This window comes from Notechis scutatus, chromosome 6 (assembly GCF_049901735.1).
Source record: "Notechis scutatus isolate UNSWTSFEM ecotype Mainland chromosome 6, rNotScu1.2, whole genome shotgun sequence".
Taxonomy (NCBI): Eukaryota; Metazoa; Chordata; class Lepidosauria; order Squamata; family Elapidae; genus Notechis; species Notechis scutatus.
The window spans coordinates 67,727,276-67,746,327 of NC_142014.1; the positions used below are offsets into that span (position 1 = coordinate 67,727,276).

At 38.8% G+C, this 19,052-nt stretch overlaps 1 protein-coding gene across 7 annotated transcripts in view; it reads right to left on the bottom strand.

Moving 5' to 3' along the window:
• Positions 1-4,912: 4,912 nt before the first annotated feature.
• Positions 4,913-19,052, bottom strand: part of ADA2 (adenosine deaminase 2) — a 59,286-nt gene continuing 45,146 nt past the window's right edge. For 6 of the 7 annotated variants that reach the window (XM_087968613.1, XM_087968612.1, XM_087968614.1 and 3 more), the window contains 5 exons: positions 14,171-14,261; positions 11,616-11,724; positions 10,412-10,569; positions 7,660-7,862; positions 4,913-5,440 (listed from right to left, as the gene is read on the bottom strand). In XM_087968613.1, the coding sequence (XP_087824739.1) occupies positions 5,278-5,440; positions 7,660-7,862; positions 10,412-10,569; positions 11,616-11,724; positions 14,171-14,261 (724 nt within the window). In that variant the 3' untranslated portion in view covers positions 4,913-5,277. Of the gene's footprint in view, positions 5,441-7,655; positions 7,863-10,411; positions 10,570-11,615; positions 11,725-14,170; positions 14,262-19,052 lie in introns of those variants that run through there. The other variant, XM_087968617.1, reaches the window with a different exon arrangement.

Genomic DNA, 19,052 nt, shown 5'->3' on the forward strand with positions numbered 1-19,052 from the left:
TATATAAATATTCATTTTTACAATAAATGCATGTTACCGTACTTCCAAAGCAGGTGCTCAAAAGAAGTTAACACATTTAGTTGCTGTAAGAACTTATCCAAAGTCCTTTGAACATCTTAATGAATAAAATGTTTTGAAGCACCATTCTGTATTTGATTACTCAGATAAAAAACCTTCTGAATTCAGCAGGGTTCACTCTGTGTGTCTGTTGCATAATAAACTCTGCTAAAATTAATGGGATTTAGCATATACATGCTTGCACTATAATTTTGCCTTTTAAATCCAAGGTACTTGTAATTCTGTAACTTGCCTGACACACATTGAATTAAAATGTTTAACTAAGTGATGTTTTTAAAATTATAGAAACCCAACAGAATAATTTCCTATCGGAAGCACTGCCAGTTTTAAATGCTATAAAATGAGGGGGGAGGGGGGAGTCTACAGCAGTGTGTGGACTTTAATTCTCAGAATTCTGTTAAAATTGCCAAAGTTGAGAAACAATAGTTTACAGAGTAAATTTAGGATTCTTTTTCAGTATTCTATTTTTTTTAATGATATGGAATTTTCTTTTTACTGTTTTTTATTCCATGTGTTTTCCAACTCCTTTTTTTTTTTTGGGGGCAAATGTTAAATGCAGCAGCAGGAAAGGAAATATTTTATCAATACCTCCATAATTCCAGGCTATGCAAATTTAATTGGATCAATCAATTCTTGAGTTCCAGGTGCATATTTCCTTCCTATAAAATCAGCCTGTTCAGCACATACTGCCTCAAGCATTTACTGCCTATGGATCGTATCAATATTTTAAAAATGAAATTGGCATGGGATAACTCTCCTTGGGTTATCTCAGAATACCATTCTGGAAGGATTTCTTTGATGTTCCAGGGAATAGACCTTTTTTGTACTTTTCAGGGTCAGACCGATTTCATTCCCATTTCTTCACATGGCTAATATGCAGTTCGACTTCCTTAATAATGGAGGTCAGAGCCATTCAGCAAAGGGACATCATTCTCTACAGAAGGATTTAATTTGAAGGCGCTCACACAAATCATATTCACCCTGGAATCAGGCCCCAGAGCAGCCTACTTATAATACTGGAGAAAGGAGACTGCATTTATTTATTATCGAAATAAGCTGCCCCTGTGAGGCAAGGTACCAATTTTGAAAACATAGTCAAGAATATATGCAGTCAAGCGATCCCTACTCTTGCGGTAGAGTGGGTTAACACAATATAGTTGGCAAAACACCGCAGGGCCCTTCACAATATAACCATTCACCCTGCTGGGCTCTAAAATTGGAGATAAAGCATTTTGAAGAGGCAGAAAGAGCAATAAAGCATAAAACTAAAGCATCTTGGGGAGACAAGACTAGGAGAGAACACAAAATATTGCTACCAAAATCTAAAGGTCACACTATTTCCCTGGGTCAGGTGGTAATTTCAAACAATCACCTGCAGAGTACTTACATCTGCAGAGTACATTCCCCTAATAAAAACAGGATGGAGGAGAGATAGGGGGATGGGGTGGGGCGGCAGGAGTGGTTGTTTTATGGCTATCTATAAGAACACAGATGCAAAGTGAGATTCACCTTTTATTTTTCAAATTGGGGCCCACTCTTAAGTGTTTGTGACGTTTCTCTCCTCACGCGTACAGGGAATCTTTGGCTCACAGCCACAACTGGGGCCGGAATTTGTGGCTAACAACAGTTGTAAAGTGTGATATCATGTGACTGCATCACTTACTAACAGTGCCACTCCCCATTGCTGTCATTAGCTAACAATCATGGATCATTAAGCAAGTACCCACCCCATTCTAAGTCATTTCAGGCTTGGTTCCTCACAGGGCCAAGCCTCAAGGTAAGGAGGGGACTGCCTCCTCTCCAACTTCCCCCCACCCCACATCTCCCCTTGTACCCTGCCTTGTGGGGTGTCAAGCAACCCCAGAACCTTGTGGCTGTGGACTTACTTGCCACATTGTTGTTGGGGGACTTCTTACATGTTGCTGTTGCTGGGCTCCAGCAAGCCCATGAGCTGCAGCATAACAGAAAGCTCTTCCCCATACAAAGCTATTTTTATTGACTGTTTCTTAGTATGATTTGATTGCCTATGACTATTATTAAGTGTTGCTGGACAGCACATGTTGTACCTGATGATTCTTGACGAATGTATTTTTTCTTTTTATGTGCATTGAGAGTATATGCATGAAGACAAATTCCTTGGGTGTCCAATCACACTTGGCCAATAAAGAATTCTATTCTGTTCTGCTCTGCTCTGTTCTACTCTGATTCTATTCTGAGCCAAGCTCAGCCCTAGACCAGCAACACAAAGCAAGCAGTCACCCCAGGAACCCACAGGAAGCCCCAATCACCCCAGCCCTTTGCACTTTGAGATCCCTACTGCTTTGCACACCACCACCCCAACTGACCTTTGCGGTGTCCTTTCTCCCACTGCTGCTAAGATTGGCCCACCTTGACTGTTGGTGAGGCAATTGCTGGCCATGCGAGGCCATTTTCCTCAGGACTCCTAAGGAAACCACTATGCACCTGAGGAAAAAAGACTCATGCCACCACCAACGGCCTCTCAAAGGCCAGGTCAGCATGTTCAGTCAGCAATGAAGCAAGGAAATGGCGAAGGTCAGCTAGGTTGATAGGAGCCATGGAGTACAAGAGGGCAAAAGAGCAGGGAAAATAAATGGGTAGGGGGAGTTGAAGTGCCTCGCCGTTGTGACAGTGGTGGGATTCAAAATGTTTTACCACTGGTTCAATGAGAGTGGCTTGGTAGGCACACTTTATGCACATACACGCACTTTGCATGCGTGCATAAAACAGCACTTTGCACAGGCGCAGAGGCGTTCCAACTCACCTCCTGCAAGCCTGCACTCTCCTGGTCGCTTCATCAGCTCCCGCGCAGCATTCTCCTGTGCCGCGCAAAGCAGCTGCGCTTTAAAAGCAGAGGATAACGGTGAGTATGGAAACCCGGGCAGGTGGGCCCAGCAGTAGAGTATTGGAGAGAACCAGTTCGGTCTCCACTGCTTATCACCACTACCGGCTCGGCAGAACTGGGCCAAACCGGTAGAATACCAGCACTGCATTTTGAGGGTGGGCTGCCAAGGGCCCAAATTTGGATCATGAGGCCACTGCAACGCCTATAACTTCTGGGGATGTGTCTTAGGTCCCTTCATTCAGCATCACTGTAACTTTGAACAGTTGCTGAACTTAATGGTCATAAATTGAGGATTACCTGTACAAGTATTTATTTTCTCTCAATTTGAAGATTACAACTACCATGTTTCTCATATAATAAGGTGAGGTCTTATTTATTTTTTTTGAGCCCCCAAAAAATGGCTAGGCCGTCTTTTCGGGGGTGACTTCATTCCCCCGCCCCCTTGCATCTTCGGCCGGGCGGCGACGGCTTGGATGTTGACCTCGGCGTTGGTGGGGCACTTCGTATTGGGGTCAATGCAGGCAGCACCATATCCGGGTGTGCAACAAAAGTACTTCCTAACGGCAAGCCCCCCCACCATTCCCCCCATTTCGCATGTTTTAATATAGGCCTTAATTTTGGGGGAGGGGCTTAATTTCATTTCATGCCTATAAAACATGCTGGGACTTCCTATTGGGGGAGGCCGTATTGTTGGAGAAACAGGGTAGAAGGCAACTTTTGAAGAAGTTTTGCCATTCCAGGAATAGCAAACTCTTCTGGGGTCTCATTTTTACCATCTGTGGTATAAATCAGTAGAAGACTCAATATCCACAATAGCACGCTGGAGGTTCCTCATACATATAACCTATAAATCAGGAAGCTTACATTCTGCTTCCAGGTTGGAGATTTAGTTTGGCTGATTAGATCAAACAGTGACTTTATTTTTTTAAAAAAGGGTTTTCCTTTATCTAAGATAAAATTTTGAAAAATCTGGCAGCAACAATAATCAATATTTCTTGTCCTAAAGAACATGAACATATATCGATTATGAATTATTACATAATGTAAAACCTTTGTAACATCAATCAAAATATGAAATTATTACATCTGCAATTTTCATCAGTTACAGTTCAATGAAATTAGGAGTATAGAACAGCAAGGAGGTTGGGACTAAAAGCTGGTCAGATCTGAAAAGCATCCTGAAAAGTATCTTACTATGGTTTATCTAATTGACTCGTTCAAATTTTCAGCCATTTTTTTGCCTTTAATACCAACTGCTTCCTTTTCTATAGTGAAACTATGATTCCAACTTACCTTTCGATCCAATTCAGTTTTGTCTTCCATGCTACCTTAAGACATGAAATAGCTGTTCCTTTTCCTGACCTATCTAGCTTATTTGCATACTAGACTGTGATTGGTTGTAATGAACAATCTTTTGAAAGGGGGATTATATGTGTAATAATCACTGCACATCACAGTTATCACTATGATGCATATTGGATTGCTGTTTTCAGGGAAGCCGCATAAAAATGTATTCTGATTCTGACACATTAAAATTTCAGATTGAAGCATGATTCACAGATGTAATTTTGTAATAATAAATTAAAGAAGCAAAAACTTGTAATTACATGATTTGAATTAGTACTAAAACCTTGATCTTAGAGAACATTGGAGAGATTTTATTGTATCTATGCCACCATGGTTTTTGGCTGTTCTTGGCAAAATCTAAGCATTGGGGTAGGTGAAATCATGATTATTGTATAGCATGTTCTATTAATCTAATCAAAGGTGATCTATTTAATAAACTATCATTGTACAAATTATGGCTTAACATGTTTATAATACCAAAGTCCCCTGTTTTGTTCCAAGATATAAAAGCTGGATTTGCACAACATATTAATTAACCTAAATTATAAATTCCTAGTTTTTGCATAAATTTATCTTATGCAAATCCAGAAAACAGCATTGGTTTACGATTCAGTTCATTCTGAAAATCCAATTTTTATTGCTTGCATGGAGAAAATTAATTTCAGCACAGTATATGATAGAAGTATTTATTAGAGTAAGATTAATGTATCCTCCATTACATGATTAATGTATTCATAATTGATTATTATTATTTTAACAAAGGAAGATTTAAAATATATGTAAAGTATAAACAGACATCACATGAATAACATTGATCTGATAAATACAAAAAAGAATGACTCACCAATATAACTAAAAATGAGAGAACATTCTACTATTAGAGGGGAAAGGAACACTTCTATTCAATCCCAGTTCAATGAATTCCACCTTTATGGAGTATATTCTGATTTCAATTATTTTGCTGGATTGTTAAATGAGCAATGATCTGATCAAGTTACCTGGAAGAAGCAAGATTTTGTATAGATCCTTTTCTCTGGCTTTTTATTCAGCAGCATCTTGAGCGAAGCTGCAGAATTGTCTATGAAGTAGTCCCATTTTTTTTGCCAAATGGCCTTGGCCTTTTTCTTTTCATCAGGTTGCATACTACTGTATCTACAAAGGAAAAAGACTCAAACATAGCAAGATACTTTTAAAGCACTCCTCCCTCTTGCTCTTCCCGCCCCTCAGAAAAGTCATAATCTTAAAACTCAACACATTTGTATTCAAATAGAAGATACTGAATAAACAGAATGTGACATGTTTTCCATTCCAATTAAGCATATTAAAGCCAATTCTCATTTGCACTTAATGGTGATGCCAGCAACATTTCTTTTCAGCCCACTCATGTGAATAAGGAAAGCTGAAGTGGACCTTAACTGTACCACTTAAAAGTAGATTTCTCCCCTCAAATCTGCTAGAATCCATTTACCCATAACCTTTTTTTTGGGGGGGGGGGGGCAATCAGATGACTTTTAAAACTGGGGAAAAGATAAAGAAGCAGGACAGGGATAAATAATGAGACAACAAATGCTAGTATTTTGTCCCTGACTAAAGAGAGTGGATATTTTTTATAACTCAGCAAAAGTTCTTAATATATTAGCTGTTATGGCCTCAGCCTCAAGCTCAGAGCAAAAGGAGGAAAAAGTCATTTTGTACCGCTGTCTATAAGACCGGATCAGATTTTTGATGCTGGTGCAGGATCCAATCTGGGTCAGACACCGGGAGCAAAGGGTTTAGTCTTCTGAGCTTTTGGACTCATGCTGGAGTCCTCAGGGAACTTTCCTCCAACAGAGTGTCTAGTGCAGGGCTGTCAAACTCCCGGCCCATGGGCCGGATGCATCATGTGCTGGCCACACCCACCCCTGGTTTAGCAAAGGGGGGAAAAGTCCCAACACATCACATGATGCTGCCGTGATGACATGAGTTTGACACCCTTAGTCTAATGTCTGCTAGAAAGACGTTCCATGAGGATGGGCTGCAGCACAAGTCCAAAAACTTGGAAGACTAAACTTCTGATCCTGGTGACCGACCCAGATTACATCCCGCAACATTATCCTGGGACACGTACATATGTTCTGATGCTGGGCTTGAGACTAATGCCCAGCAGGCTTCAGGAATTGACCTGAGATCTTTTAGATGCCCTTGCTGAGTCCATCCATTCTATTGTTTTTTGCTGAACAGGTGAGTGCCAGATGGAGGCCCCAAAAGGTTAAAAAAAATTCCTTGTCTTCAAAACAAAAGGTTGGCATGTTGAGGATTCACACAAACTTTTAGGTAAATAGAATCTAGGAGGAACAGAGAGCAATGCTCCATTCATTCCCAATCTTTAATTGGCTTCGGAGATTCAGTGAGCAGTGAGGAGCAGAAGCAGAGATGGGATCAACAGGAGAGAGAGAGAGAGAGAGAGAGGGAGGGAGAGGAGAGAGAGAGAGAGAGAGGAGGGAGGGAGAGAGAGAGAGAGAGAGAGAGAGAGAGGGAGGGAGAGGAGAGAGAGAGAGAGAGAGAGAGAGAGAGGGAGGAGAGAGAGAGAGAGAGAGAGGGAGAGGAGAGAGAGAGAGAGACAGAGAGAGAGAGAGAGAGAGACAGAGAGAGAGAGAGAGACGGAGAGAGAGAGAGAGAGAGAGAGGAGAGGAGAGAGAGAGAGAGAGAGAGAAGGGCAATATATGTACCATTATGCTTTAGCAGATCTAATAAAAAATAAATCTTACTAATAAAAAATAAATCTTACTAATTTAGTAAGACTTTTAGTAGGATTGGCACTTTCGGAAGGTGATAAGCACAATAAAGAAAAAAAAGGGTGGGGGATAATTTGTAGTGTTTGTAGTGTGTGAAGTTGTAAAAAAGACTCCACCTAGTTCTGTCCCAAGTACCTAAATGTTTTGGGACAGCAATGTAAAAAAAACTATTATGGCAGGATAGATGTAGTTTCATATTTGGGCTTCTTATCCAAATTTTGTTGACTCTAAATTCAATGCTGATATAAACTAAGGTGGTGATATATGTGAAAAGTCCAGCTGGCTCTAAAAGTTGTCCCTATTTGTTGCCCTGTTTGGACATAGGTTTGAACATACAGGGGGGTGGGGCTGTCCATAAATGTCAGCATAGAAAAGACATGCACTTCAAGGGTGAAATTCAAATTTTTTTCCCTACTGGCTCTGTGGGCGTGGCTTGAGGGTGTGGCTTGGTGGGACTCAATCTCTGAAAGGAAGAAGGCGAGCAGGTATGGGCGGGGCCAACTGGTGGGCATGGGCGGGGCCAATCGATTCAAATTGTACCTACCACCTCTCCCAAGGTGGTGTGAGGTGGCTGAATTTCATCCCTGATGCACTTACCTTAAAGAGTTTAGAACCAGCTGCTTCAGAGTTCCCAGATCAGCACTCATCCCTCCTATGCCCATAAACATCTCGTAGAAATCATAGGATAATCCCTTTGCTCCAAAGATGGCCGGATCATCAGAGGCAACCACTATCTGATGACCCTCTGACAACAGAAAAGCAGCAGGATGGTTTCTCAGATCCGATACTAGCTTCAGGACCTTGAAGAAGAAGAACACATAAGCCAAGAGTTATTTTATTGAAACCTGCATTTGGTTGTGAGGCCTTTGGTACAAGGGAACATTCAGAATTCTGAGAACTTATCTAGATCTACACAAAATCATTGTCACAAGGAGGGCTTGTCTATGCACAAAAGAGCTGCTATTTGGATATTTTTATTATCAGCAATAAAAATACTTACTTTTGTAAATGGTTGAGGTTATTCAACCAGTAGTACTGCACACCAAAACAACTAGACACAAGAACAGTTTTTTCCTGAACACCATCACTCTGCTAAATAAATAATTCCCTCAACACTGTTCAACTATTTACAAAGTCTGCACTATTATTTCTATTAATCTTCTCATCACTCCTTATCACCCATCCCCTCCCACTTGTGACTGTATGATTGTAACTTTGTCGCTTGTATCCTTATGATCTATATTGATTATTTCCTAGTATGATTTGATTGCTTATTGTATCTTATGACTATCATTAATCATTAAGTGTTGTACCTTATGATTCTTGACTCTTGACAAATGTATCTTGAATAGAATAGAATAGAATATTTTATTGGCCAAGTGTGATTGGACGCACAAGGAATTTGTCTTGGTGTAAATATTCTTAGTATACATAAAAGAAAAGATATATTTGTTAAGAATCAAGAATCTTTTCTTTTATGTATATTGAAAGCATTTGCACCAAGACAAATTCCTTGTGTGTCCAACCACACTTGGCCAATAAAGAATTCTATTCTATTCTGTTCTGTTCTAGTAAGAGCAATAAACATCTCTCCAGAAACTTAACCAGTACTCAGGTATCAACTGTAAGTGAATCAACATATCTTGAATAGATATTTCACACTTTCTGGACTTTTTTCTTTATTTTCTCAGATTCTTTTCTTTCTTTTCCTCTCAGTTGTTCTTTCCTCTACAGCAGGACTGTCAAACTCCTGGCCCATGGGCCGGATGCGTCACGTGCTGGCCACGCCCACCCCCGTTTTAGTGAAGGGGAAAAAAGTCCCATATGTCATGTGATGCCGCTGTGATGCTGCGAGGTTTACACCCCTGCTTTACAGGTAATCCTTGACTTGTGACAAATGGGACCAGAATTTCCATTGCCAAGCAAAGCAATTGTTAATTCCGTCATGTCCAGTTTTATGATCTTTTTTGCCATGGTTGTCTGGCAAATCACTGCAGTTGTTAAATGAACCATGTGATTGTTAAGCAAGTCCAGCTTCCCTCAGTGACTTCCACTCTTTTGCATTTTTTAACCTACTGAGTGCTAGGGGCATTGTGAACAAAGATAGCATGGAAAAAGTGGTATTTTGTTTCTAACTCTAATCTGCTCTTCCATGATTTAAAAACTGATATTCTAATCTTCAGCCTGCTTGTCTAAGGAAGACAAAGGTTTTTTTCTTCCCATTTCTGTATTCCACTATGTAGTTAGAAAGCTCAGAATTATAGCGTTTCTACCTAAGCATACAATTTCCTTATAAAGTTAACTCCTCCTTTTAGCCTACAATCATTTGTCTGTAAATACCCTTCTTGGTGTATTCCTGTCTTAGCAACTGTTTGAAGTTATGATGGATCCTCCCAAAGGAAGAACTCAAAGGAACTTAAAACCCAATTCCGATGACTGCACAAACCCCTTGTGGTCACATGACTTGGCACTTCAGGTGCTTGGCAACCAGCTTGTCTTTAGTGTTCGTGCAGTCATGTGACCACTATTTACAACATTTTTGCTGATTTCTGGCCTTTTATTCTTTATATTCTTTTATTCTGGCTTAATGACTGCCACAAAAAAAGTCACAAATTTGGGTCTGGTCACACAGGTGCCTTGACTTCTGACCATCATGACTTAACAATCAAAATTCCAGGCTCCATTAAGGTCCTAAGATGGAGGACTGCTTGTATCGAGCTATTCGCACATGGATTGTCTGCTAAGTAAGGTTGTCAACCAGGCTTAACTCCATATTTTCCCTAATTTCTTGTCATCCCATCTAACTTAATCCTAATATCTAGAATGTTCCTCAGTCCCCATCTTTTATCTTTCCTTTTTTTTTCTGGGCTGACAGGAATATTCCCAAATAAAGCCTAGTATTTTTCATTTTCTATGTAAGCCTATGAAATCTGTAAAAGGATTGGAAATAATACATTAAGTCATCTCCCCGTTTCTTCCTATCCCAGAAGATTCTAGAGCCATGTTGGCAAACTATGCCGGCCCGGACGGGGGGGGAGGGTCCCTGCGCGGCCGCGCCTGACTTGTCGGGATCTGGTGGGGAGTGGAGGAGGGGGGCATGGGTGACGCGTGTGCATGCGCAGGGATGCGCTGCACGCAAAGGGAGAATCGCGCGTGAATGCGCAAAGACACGTGGCACGTGAGGGGAGTTGTGCACGCATGCACAGGGGCGTGGCGGAGACCAGCACGCATTGCCTTCTGGGTGCTGGCACGCGAGCATGCACAAGCAAGCGCACGTGCAATTATCAGCACAGGAGCCGAAAAAGGTTAGCCACCACTGTTCTAGAGCAAAGCTCTTCTTGAACAATACCTGATTAGAAATAGGACAGACTTCTACAGCAATGTTCTGTTTCAGTGCCAACCTCCTAGCTTCTGAGTGCTTGGCGAGGGCAAAACCGTGACCAATCCGGATGGTGTTCAATAACACAGCATCCAACAAATTGTTGTCTACTGAAGTGCCTTCCCAGTCTGAGTAATATAGAAAAAGAAGAGTTATTATATAACTTTACAAAAGGATGGCCATCAGGGCAGAACTCTCTCAAAATTTTATTCTGAAAGGAAAAATGCTAATGCAGTGTGGAAAAGCCTTTTGGCATCCTCTGCAGAGGAGCATGAAGAATTCTCACAAGGTGTGTTTTTTTAGAATCTTAAGGACTCAAACTAAATCAATAATGGTATCATATATCTATTTTATCCATGGAGCTCAAGACTCTTCAGGAAACTCAACTAAAGTCACATGCTCCAAGTTGCCAAATATTAAGCATTCACTTAATAAATGTTGCCAAAAAAGTCATAAATTCAAGTCAAGTCTCTTATGACCATCATGACTTACTCTGAAAATTCCAGGCTCCATTAAAGTTAAAAATTGAGGATTGCTGCAATGGGCTATTTGCACATATATAGTCTGCTAAGTAAGGCTGCCAACCAGGGTTAACTCCATGTTTTCTCTATAATTTTCTGCCATCAATTCTAATTTTTAATCCTAACATCCAGCATGTTCCTCAATCTCCATTTTTATTTTTCCAAGATAAAACTTTAGGGTTATCTTGAAGACAGGGCCAAGAAGACTTCTCTTGTCTTCTTTGTCATCTTTGCTTTCTTATATCCTTCTGTATTTTGGAGAGGAAAGTATGCGAGACTTTCTGGGAACAGTAATCTGATCTCAGCATTGATGAGTGAATGTCATATAGCAGTGATTTTCAACCTTTTCTTCATCATGGACCCCTTTTAAATATCTTTTGTGGCCACAGATCACGGCCACAGACTTCCAAGATTTAAATCATAACATTTCTTCAAGCCTTCATGGACCCCTTGTGATGACATCTTGGTCTCCCCAGGGTTCCGCAGACCACAGGTTGGGAACCACTGTCATGTATTGAAGTATATTTACTTAGAATTGCCTTCTGCTGTGTTCAAAAGGTTGACCTCAGAGGTAATTAAAAAGAAGTTTGCAGAATTAATTTCCTAGTTATTTATTGTACTTCAAAGGTGCACTGTGATGTATTGGTGCTTACCTGTCTCACCAGCATGAAAGAAATATGGCAACTTAACTCCTTTAGTTTCTGGCAAACGTAAAGCTTTTCTCAGTTCCCAGAGAGAGTATCCACCATCTTCCCACCCAACCTGAAAAAGAGCATTGCTCTGAATCAGCATTCAGTACTTCAATATTATTAATATATCAATAACTAACTATCATTTTTAAAAAACCAAACAGATCTACTCTATTAATACTGATAGTCTTCGACTTATGACCACAATTGAGCCCAGAATCTATGTTGCTAAGTGAGAAATATGTTAAGTGAGTTTTGCCCCATTCTACAACATTTCTTGTCACATTTGTTAAGCAGGCATGATATTCCCCTCTGAAAAAAAAAAATCGGGGCTGGCCAAAAGAGATCCCCACCGCCCACCACTCGCGCCGCCCGCCGCCCCACCGCCCGCCCGGGCTCAGCTCGCGCCGCCCGCCCCCCGCCCAGGCTCAGCTCGCGCCGCCGCTGCCCGCCCGGGCTCAGCTCGCGCCGCTCGCGCCGCCCGCCGGGCTCAGCTCGCGCCGCTCGCGCCCGCCCGCCCGGGCTCAGCTCGCGCCGCTCGCGCCGCCCGCCCGGGCTCAGCTCGCGCCGCCCGCCGCTCGCGCTGCTGCCCGCCCCCGCTAAAAAATCGAATTCCGATTTTAATCGAATAATATCATGTCTGGTTAAGTGAATCATTGCACTTGTTAAAACAGTAACACGGTTAAGGGAAGCTGGCTTCCCCATTGACTTTGCTTATCTGAAGATCACAAAAGATGATCACATGACCCTGGGACACTGCAACCATCGTAAATAGGAACCAGTTGTCAAGCATCCAAATGTAAATCATGTGACCATGGGGATGCTGCAATAGTCATAAGTGTGAAAAACAGTCACTTTATTCTCTATAAGTCTCTTTAAGAAACTCTATAAGTCACTTTATTCAGTGCCGTTGTAACTTCGGTCACTAAATGAACTGTTGTAAGTCAAGGACTAGTATGGCACCAGCTGCAAACAGCAATGGCCCATAACAATCTACTGGATGACTGCAAGTTCAAAAAGCCAATCTTTTCTTTCTGTTCTTTCACTGGGTCCAACTGCCTGCCTGCCTGCCATGTCCCCAGTTTCCCAGTTTGTGTTTCATACTAATCAGCCAGCATTAGCACACTGGCAAAGCAGAGGTCAAGTGGCTTTGTTTTATACTATCTTGGGAAAGGCCTGCAAATGAAATGAATTGTGAGGCAGTGGTTTCCAACCCAACAGTAAGGAGTAATTAAGGAAATTCTATAGTTCAGTTTCTCACCTGATCATCACAGGCAATGTACACAAGGATTACAATACAGATATCCTGACATTATGACTACAATTGAGCCCAGAATTTTGATTTGTAAATCATTGTGACTGTAAGCCAAGTTACCACACACCTGGCCTCAATTTCAAGACCATTTTTAATGATGTTTCTTAAGCGAGCTACTGTGATTAAGTGAATCACAGAGTTGTAACTCCAAATCCAGCTTATCCAATGGGTACTTTTTGCCTGAAAATAGCAAAAAAGTTACCAAAAAGTGATCATGTGACCACAAACTGCTGCCACCAGTCATAAATGCAAGTTGGTTGCTGACCATCCAAAATGTATCACGTGACTGTGGATTTGGTGGTGTAGCAGTTATGACTTTGAGGACAAGTTGTAACTTTTTTCAAGTCTATTTTAACTTCCAACAGTCATTAAACAACCAGTCATAAGTCAAGCATTATCTGTGTAACCATAATATTCTGTCCCAGGAATAAGTCTAAGGTTCAACTATATGGGTGTTTCCTTTATAAGATAATGAGGTGAAATAGTATGTGGGAATGACCTTGGCAGACAGGAGGGAAAGCTGCAGAGTAGACAACCACCATGTTCAAGATGTCTCAGAGCATGGAAGAGGGGGATGGCACTGGAAATTAGGGACCTTCCCTAGTTTTCTAGAAAGTACAGGTAGTCCTTGATTTATACTACAATTGAGCCCATTTTTTTGTTACTAAGTAAGGCAATTGATAAGTTTTGTCCTGTTTCATGACCTTTTTGCCACAGCTGTTAAAACAAATCACTGCCATTAAGCGAATCTGGCTTCCTCCATTGACATTGCTTGTTGGAAGCCAACTGGGAAGGTCCTGAATGGCGATTACACGACCCTGGAATAGCGCAACTGTCATAAATACATGCCATTTGCCAAGCACCTGACTTTTGATCATGTGACCACAGAGAGGCTGCAACGGTCGTAAGTGTGAAAAATGGTCAGTGCCATTGTAACTTTGGTCACTAAACAAGTGGTTATAAGTCAAGGACTATATGTAAAAGGGAAGAAGGGGAGAAATACTTTCAGTCTTGCAAGGGTCTGTTAATGTAATCTAACAATAAAGAAAAAGTTGATTTCCTGGTTGAGCTTCTGGTCTGGGCTTCAGTGCAGGGCTAAGGTAGTCATGGGATGCAGCTTAAATACTTTAGCTCCCCATTAATTCATCCCCTTGCAATCCTTCTATAATAAAACGTAAAACCCATGAGGAATATCAGGAATTACCAAATCAAACCCTGCCACAGTATCTGGGAACTTAGTCCTGAGTTCTATGGCGGTAAGAATGGCTTCTTCGATCTGGGAAACACTTTGCTTTCTGAAAGGCAAAAGCAGGAGAAAGTATCAAGGAAAAAAATGGTTGTGAATGCTGTTGCTTTTTTTTTTTTTTTAAATCAATTTTATTGATTTTCTACAAACAAACAAGACAAAAAAAACATTAAAACATCAACTCTCTTATGTACATACAGTGTGTCGGTTGGTTCATCAGTTTTGTGCATTCATTTCATAGTCTCAATTGCAGTTATATTACATAACAACTCATATTGTCAATCCAAACTTATATATCCTAATATCGCTATTAATAAATCATTTGACTATACTTTTAATCATTCATATTTTATAAGAGAATAAAACTTTAAACAGTTTATTCTATAACAAATCATATAATCATACCAAATCTATCCTAAAAACACTTTATAGATATAATGTCAAATAACATAGGCAAAAGAAAAAATAAAAATATTCCTTGCTATCTAACTTTCTAAATATTCTATTATCGTATTTTGTCATCTAGCCACTGATAAAAAAGATCCCAAATTTCATAAAATTGTTTATCCTCTTGCTCTCTAATTTCAAATGTCAATCTACTCATCTCAGCACATTCCAATATTTTCTTAATAATTTCTTCCTGTGATGGTATTTTCTCATTCTTCCAGTTTTTAGCAAATACAATCCTAGCCGCTGTTAACACATTTACAATCAGGTATTTCAAATCTTTACTATATGTATCTGGTAAGATTCCCAATAAAAAGAACTCCGGTTTCAAATCTACACGTTTTTTTGTCATTTTTTCCAACCACATGCGAATTTTAGTCCAATATTTTTTAGCGTCCTCACAAGTCTACTATATATGGTAATATGAGCCAGGTATCTGATGACATTTCCAGCATTTTTCAGATTTGTTCTTGAACATTCTTGCTATTCTTGTCGGGGGAAAGTGCCACCTGTAAAACATCTTATACAAATTTTCCTTATATGCTGTTGACATTGTCATTTTATAATTTTGAGACCACAATTTTTGCCATTTCTCTAAATCAATCCCATATCCAAAATTCTTCCCCCAAACAATCATAGTTTCTTTAACTTGTTCTTCTTCTAATTTAATTCCCAATAAATAACCATATAATTTTTTAATCACCTTCTCATCAGTACCCATCAAAATCTTATCTAGAATCCCTGTTTTAGAATCTTCATCATACCTTGAATGTACTTGCGCATATGAAAACCAATTCATCTTTGTTCCTCTAAACTTTGTATTGATTTAAGTTCACCCTTTTCATCCAATAGTTCCCCATATCTAACTGTTTGTTCCTTCTTATAAATTATAGGATAGGAAAATGCTTCAATGGTCGATAACCAAACTGGAATTTTCAAATAACATTGTCTTTTATATTCTCCCAGTTTAACCACAAAGACTCCCATATATAATGTCTTCTAAAATAACCCTGTGTTTTAGTTCCCTTATACCATAAAAAAGCATGCCAACCCAACAGCAAGTCATGACCTTCTAATGTCAACAATCTAGTCTTTCTTAATGTTATCCATTCCTTAACCCACATCAAACTTGCAGCTTGATAGTACAATTCCCAATTGGGCAGACCAAAACCTCCTCTAATTCTAGCATCTTGCAAAAGCTTTAGCTTTATTCTCGCTTTCTTACCTTGCCATATATACTTCAACATAATTTTATTTAAATCATCAAAATAGTCTTTTCCGAGCCTAATTGGTATTGTTTGAAAGAGAAATAGGATTCTAGGTAAAATATTCATCTTAATTGTTGAAATTCTCCCTATTAATGACAATTGCAAGTTTTCCCATTTCTTCAAGTCTATAGCTATCTGTTGTTTAAGTTTAATATAATTATTCTCTTTTAATGTGCTACATCTTGCTGTCAAATGTATCCCCAGATACTTAACCTTATTCGTAACTTGGATTTTCAGCAGGTCTGCCAGTTCTTCTCTTTGTCTCAGTAGCATGTTCTTTGTCAAAATCTTTGTTTTGTCTTTATTTATTTTCAAACCAGCCACCTCACCATATATCTCTATCTTTTCCAATAACTTTGGAGCTGTTTCTAACGGATCTTCCAAAATAAAAACTAAGTCATCAGCAAAAGCTTGCAGTTTAAATTCTTCCTTTTTAATTTTTATTCCTTTTATGCTTTTATCATCTCTAATGTTTCTATTCAACACTTCCAAAGTCAATACAAATAGCAAAGGAGATAGGGGACATCCTTGTCTTGTGCCTTTTCTTATATTAATAAAATCTGTAAGTTCTCCCTCCATCATTACCTTTGCTGTCTGTTTATTGTATATGGCTTCTATTGCTTGGACAAATTTTCTGGCAAAACCCATCTGTTCCAATAGTAATAACATAAATCTCCAGTTCACGTTGTCAAATGCCTTTTGAGCATCTAAAAATATCAAAGCCATTTGCTTTTCAGGATGTGCCTCATAGTATTCCAAAGTATCCAAGATTACTCTCATATTATCTCTAATTTGTCTCTTTGGCAGAAATCCATTTTGATCTGGGTGAATAAAATTATTTAAGTATTTTTTAAGCCTTTCTGCTAAAATTGAAGCAAAAATTTTATAGTCTGCATTTAATAGAGAAATAGGTCTATAGTTCTTAATTTGCAGTGGATCAGCCTCTTCTTTTGGAATAAGTGTAATATAAGCCTCTGACCATGTTTTAGGTATCATCTTCTTTGACATAGCTTCATTCATAACTTCAAGCAATGGAATGCTCAATGATTCTTGAAATGTTTTATAGAATTCTGCCGGAAGCCCATCTGGACCCGGTGCTTTCCCATTATTTTGTTTCTTAAGTGCTTCAGTTAATTCCATCATTGTTATGTTGCTTTCTAGCATTTCTTCAATCTCTTTAGGCATCTTCGGTAGGTTAGCATTCTGTAAATACTGTTTAACTTTTTCTTCATCAATATTCTCTTGTTTGTATAGTTGCCCATAAAAATCTCGAACAATTTCCTTTTTCTCCTTGTTACCATAACAAACTTGGCCTTGATCATCTATTAACTTCAATATTTTTCTTGATTCTTTCTCTTTTCTCAATTTATATGCTAGCCATCTACCTGGTTTGTTTGCGTCTTCAAAATAATTCTGTTTAGCATTTCTAATTTTCTGCGCCAATTCTTCTTTCTCTATTAATTCCATTTTATGTTTAGTTATATCCAACTTCAATTTAATTTCCTTTTTCTGTGGCATTTTCTGTAATTCTTTTTCAAGTCTTTTATATTCATCTTCCAAGATCTTAGTGGCTTGCCTTTTCCTAATGTTCTTTCTTCTTATATAATCTATTATCAAACCTCTAACATATGCCTTCATTGTATCCCAAACATTCTGCAATGAAGTATCTTCTTTTTTATTTTCCCTAAAGAAAAAAACCAATTCTTTCTCCATCCATTGTGTAAAATCTTTTTCCTTTAAAATAGTATTGTTTAACGTCCATCTCGATCTTTTTTTTTTGTCCCTTCCATTTAATTGTCATTGGGCTATGATCTGCCCAAGTACTTGTTTCAATATTTGTTTCTTGAATATTAGATATTAATTCTGATGAGATCCAAATCATATCCAATCTGGACCATGATAAATGTCTATTTGAATAAAAAAGTAAATTGTTTAGCTTTAACATTTCTTTCTCTCCAAATATCTTTTAAGGTTAATTCATCTGTCATTTTAAAAAAAGATTTAGGGAGAGTCTTTCTATTTTGCTTTGTTGTTGTTGCTATATAATCCAGTTTATTGTCCGCAATTCCATTAAAGTCTCCCATCATAATTATATTAACATAGTCCAGTCCAGTTATTTTCATGTGTAATTTTTTATAAAATTCTTCTTGTTTATCATTCGGAGCATAAATTGCAATCAAGAGTATTTTTATATTATTGTCCATTATTTCCACCATTAATACTCTTCCGTCTTCATCCGTATAGATCAATTTTGCTGGGATGACCTCTTTAATGTATAGAACCACTCCTCTTTTCTTACATTCAGTCAAAGAAGTAAATATTTTCCCTAATTTTGGTTGTACTAACAATTGTTCATGTTCCTTTTTAATATGTACTTCTTGTAAACAAATTATATCAAATTTTAATTTCTCTAATTTATGAAAAGTTTTCCTTCTTTTAACAGCTGAATTAAGTCCATTTATATTCATTGTAATCAATTTTTTTCCTCCATTATTATGCTTTATATTTAGGTCTAACAGCTCTCGTGGATCTCACTTCACGCTGTTCTTTCCTATCCACCTGTCCACCTACTGCACCTTCCTCTTCTTCAATCTCCAATTGTTCCTCTTGAAACTCAATTAATGAGACCTCTTTCTCTGCCTCTGCTTCTCTCCTTCCAAAAAATTCTGCGTAGAAAAGTTTTGCTTTCTCAATTGAATCAATTCTATGTCTCTGTTCTTGCCACGTAAACATTAATCCTTCTGGAATCAGCCATCTATAATTCACTTCTTTATCCAATAACATTTTGGTCAGGAATCGATATTCTCTTCTCATCTCTCTCACTCTTCTGGGTATTTGTTTTAAAACCACAATCTCTTTGCCTTTGTATTTCAATATCTTCTCTCTTACAACTTGTAGTATTTGTGTTTTGATGGATTTTTTGGTAAATCTAATATGAACTTCCCTTGGTAGTTTATTTCTCATCGCATATCTTGTAAAGACTCGATATACCTCATCTATTCCATCCATCATCTTTTCCTCTGTAATTTCCAACGCATCCGCCAAAATTTCTATCATTATCGCAGCCAAGTTTTCTCCTTTTTCTTCTTCTATATTTTGAAATCTGAGATAGAATTCTGACCTCT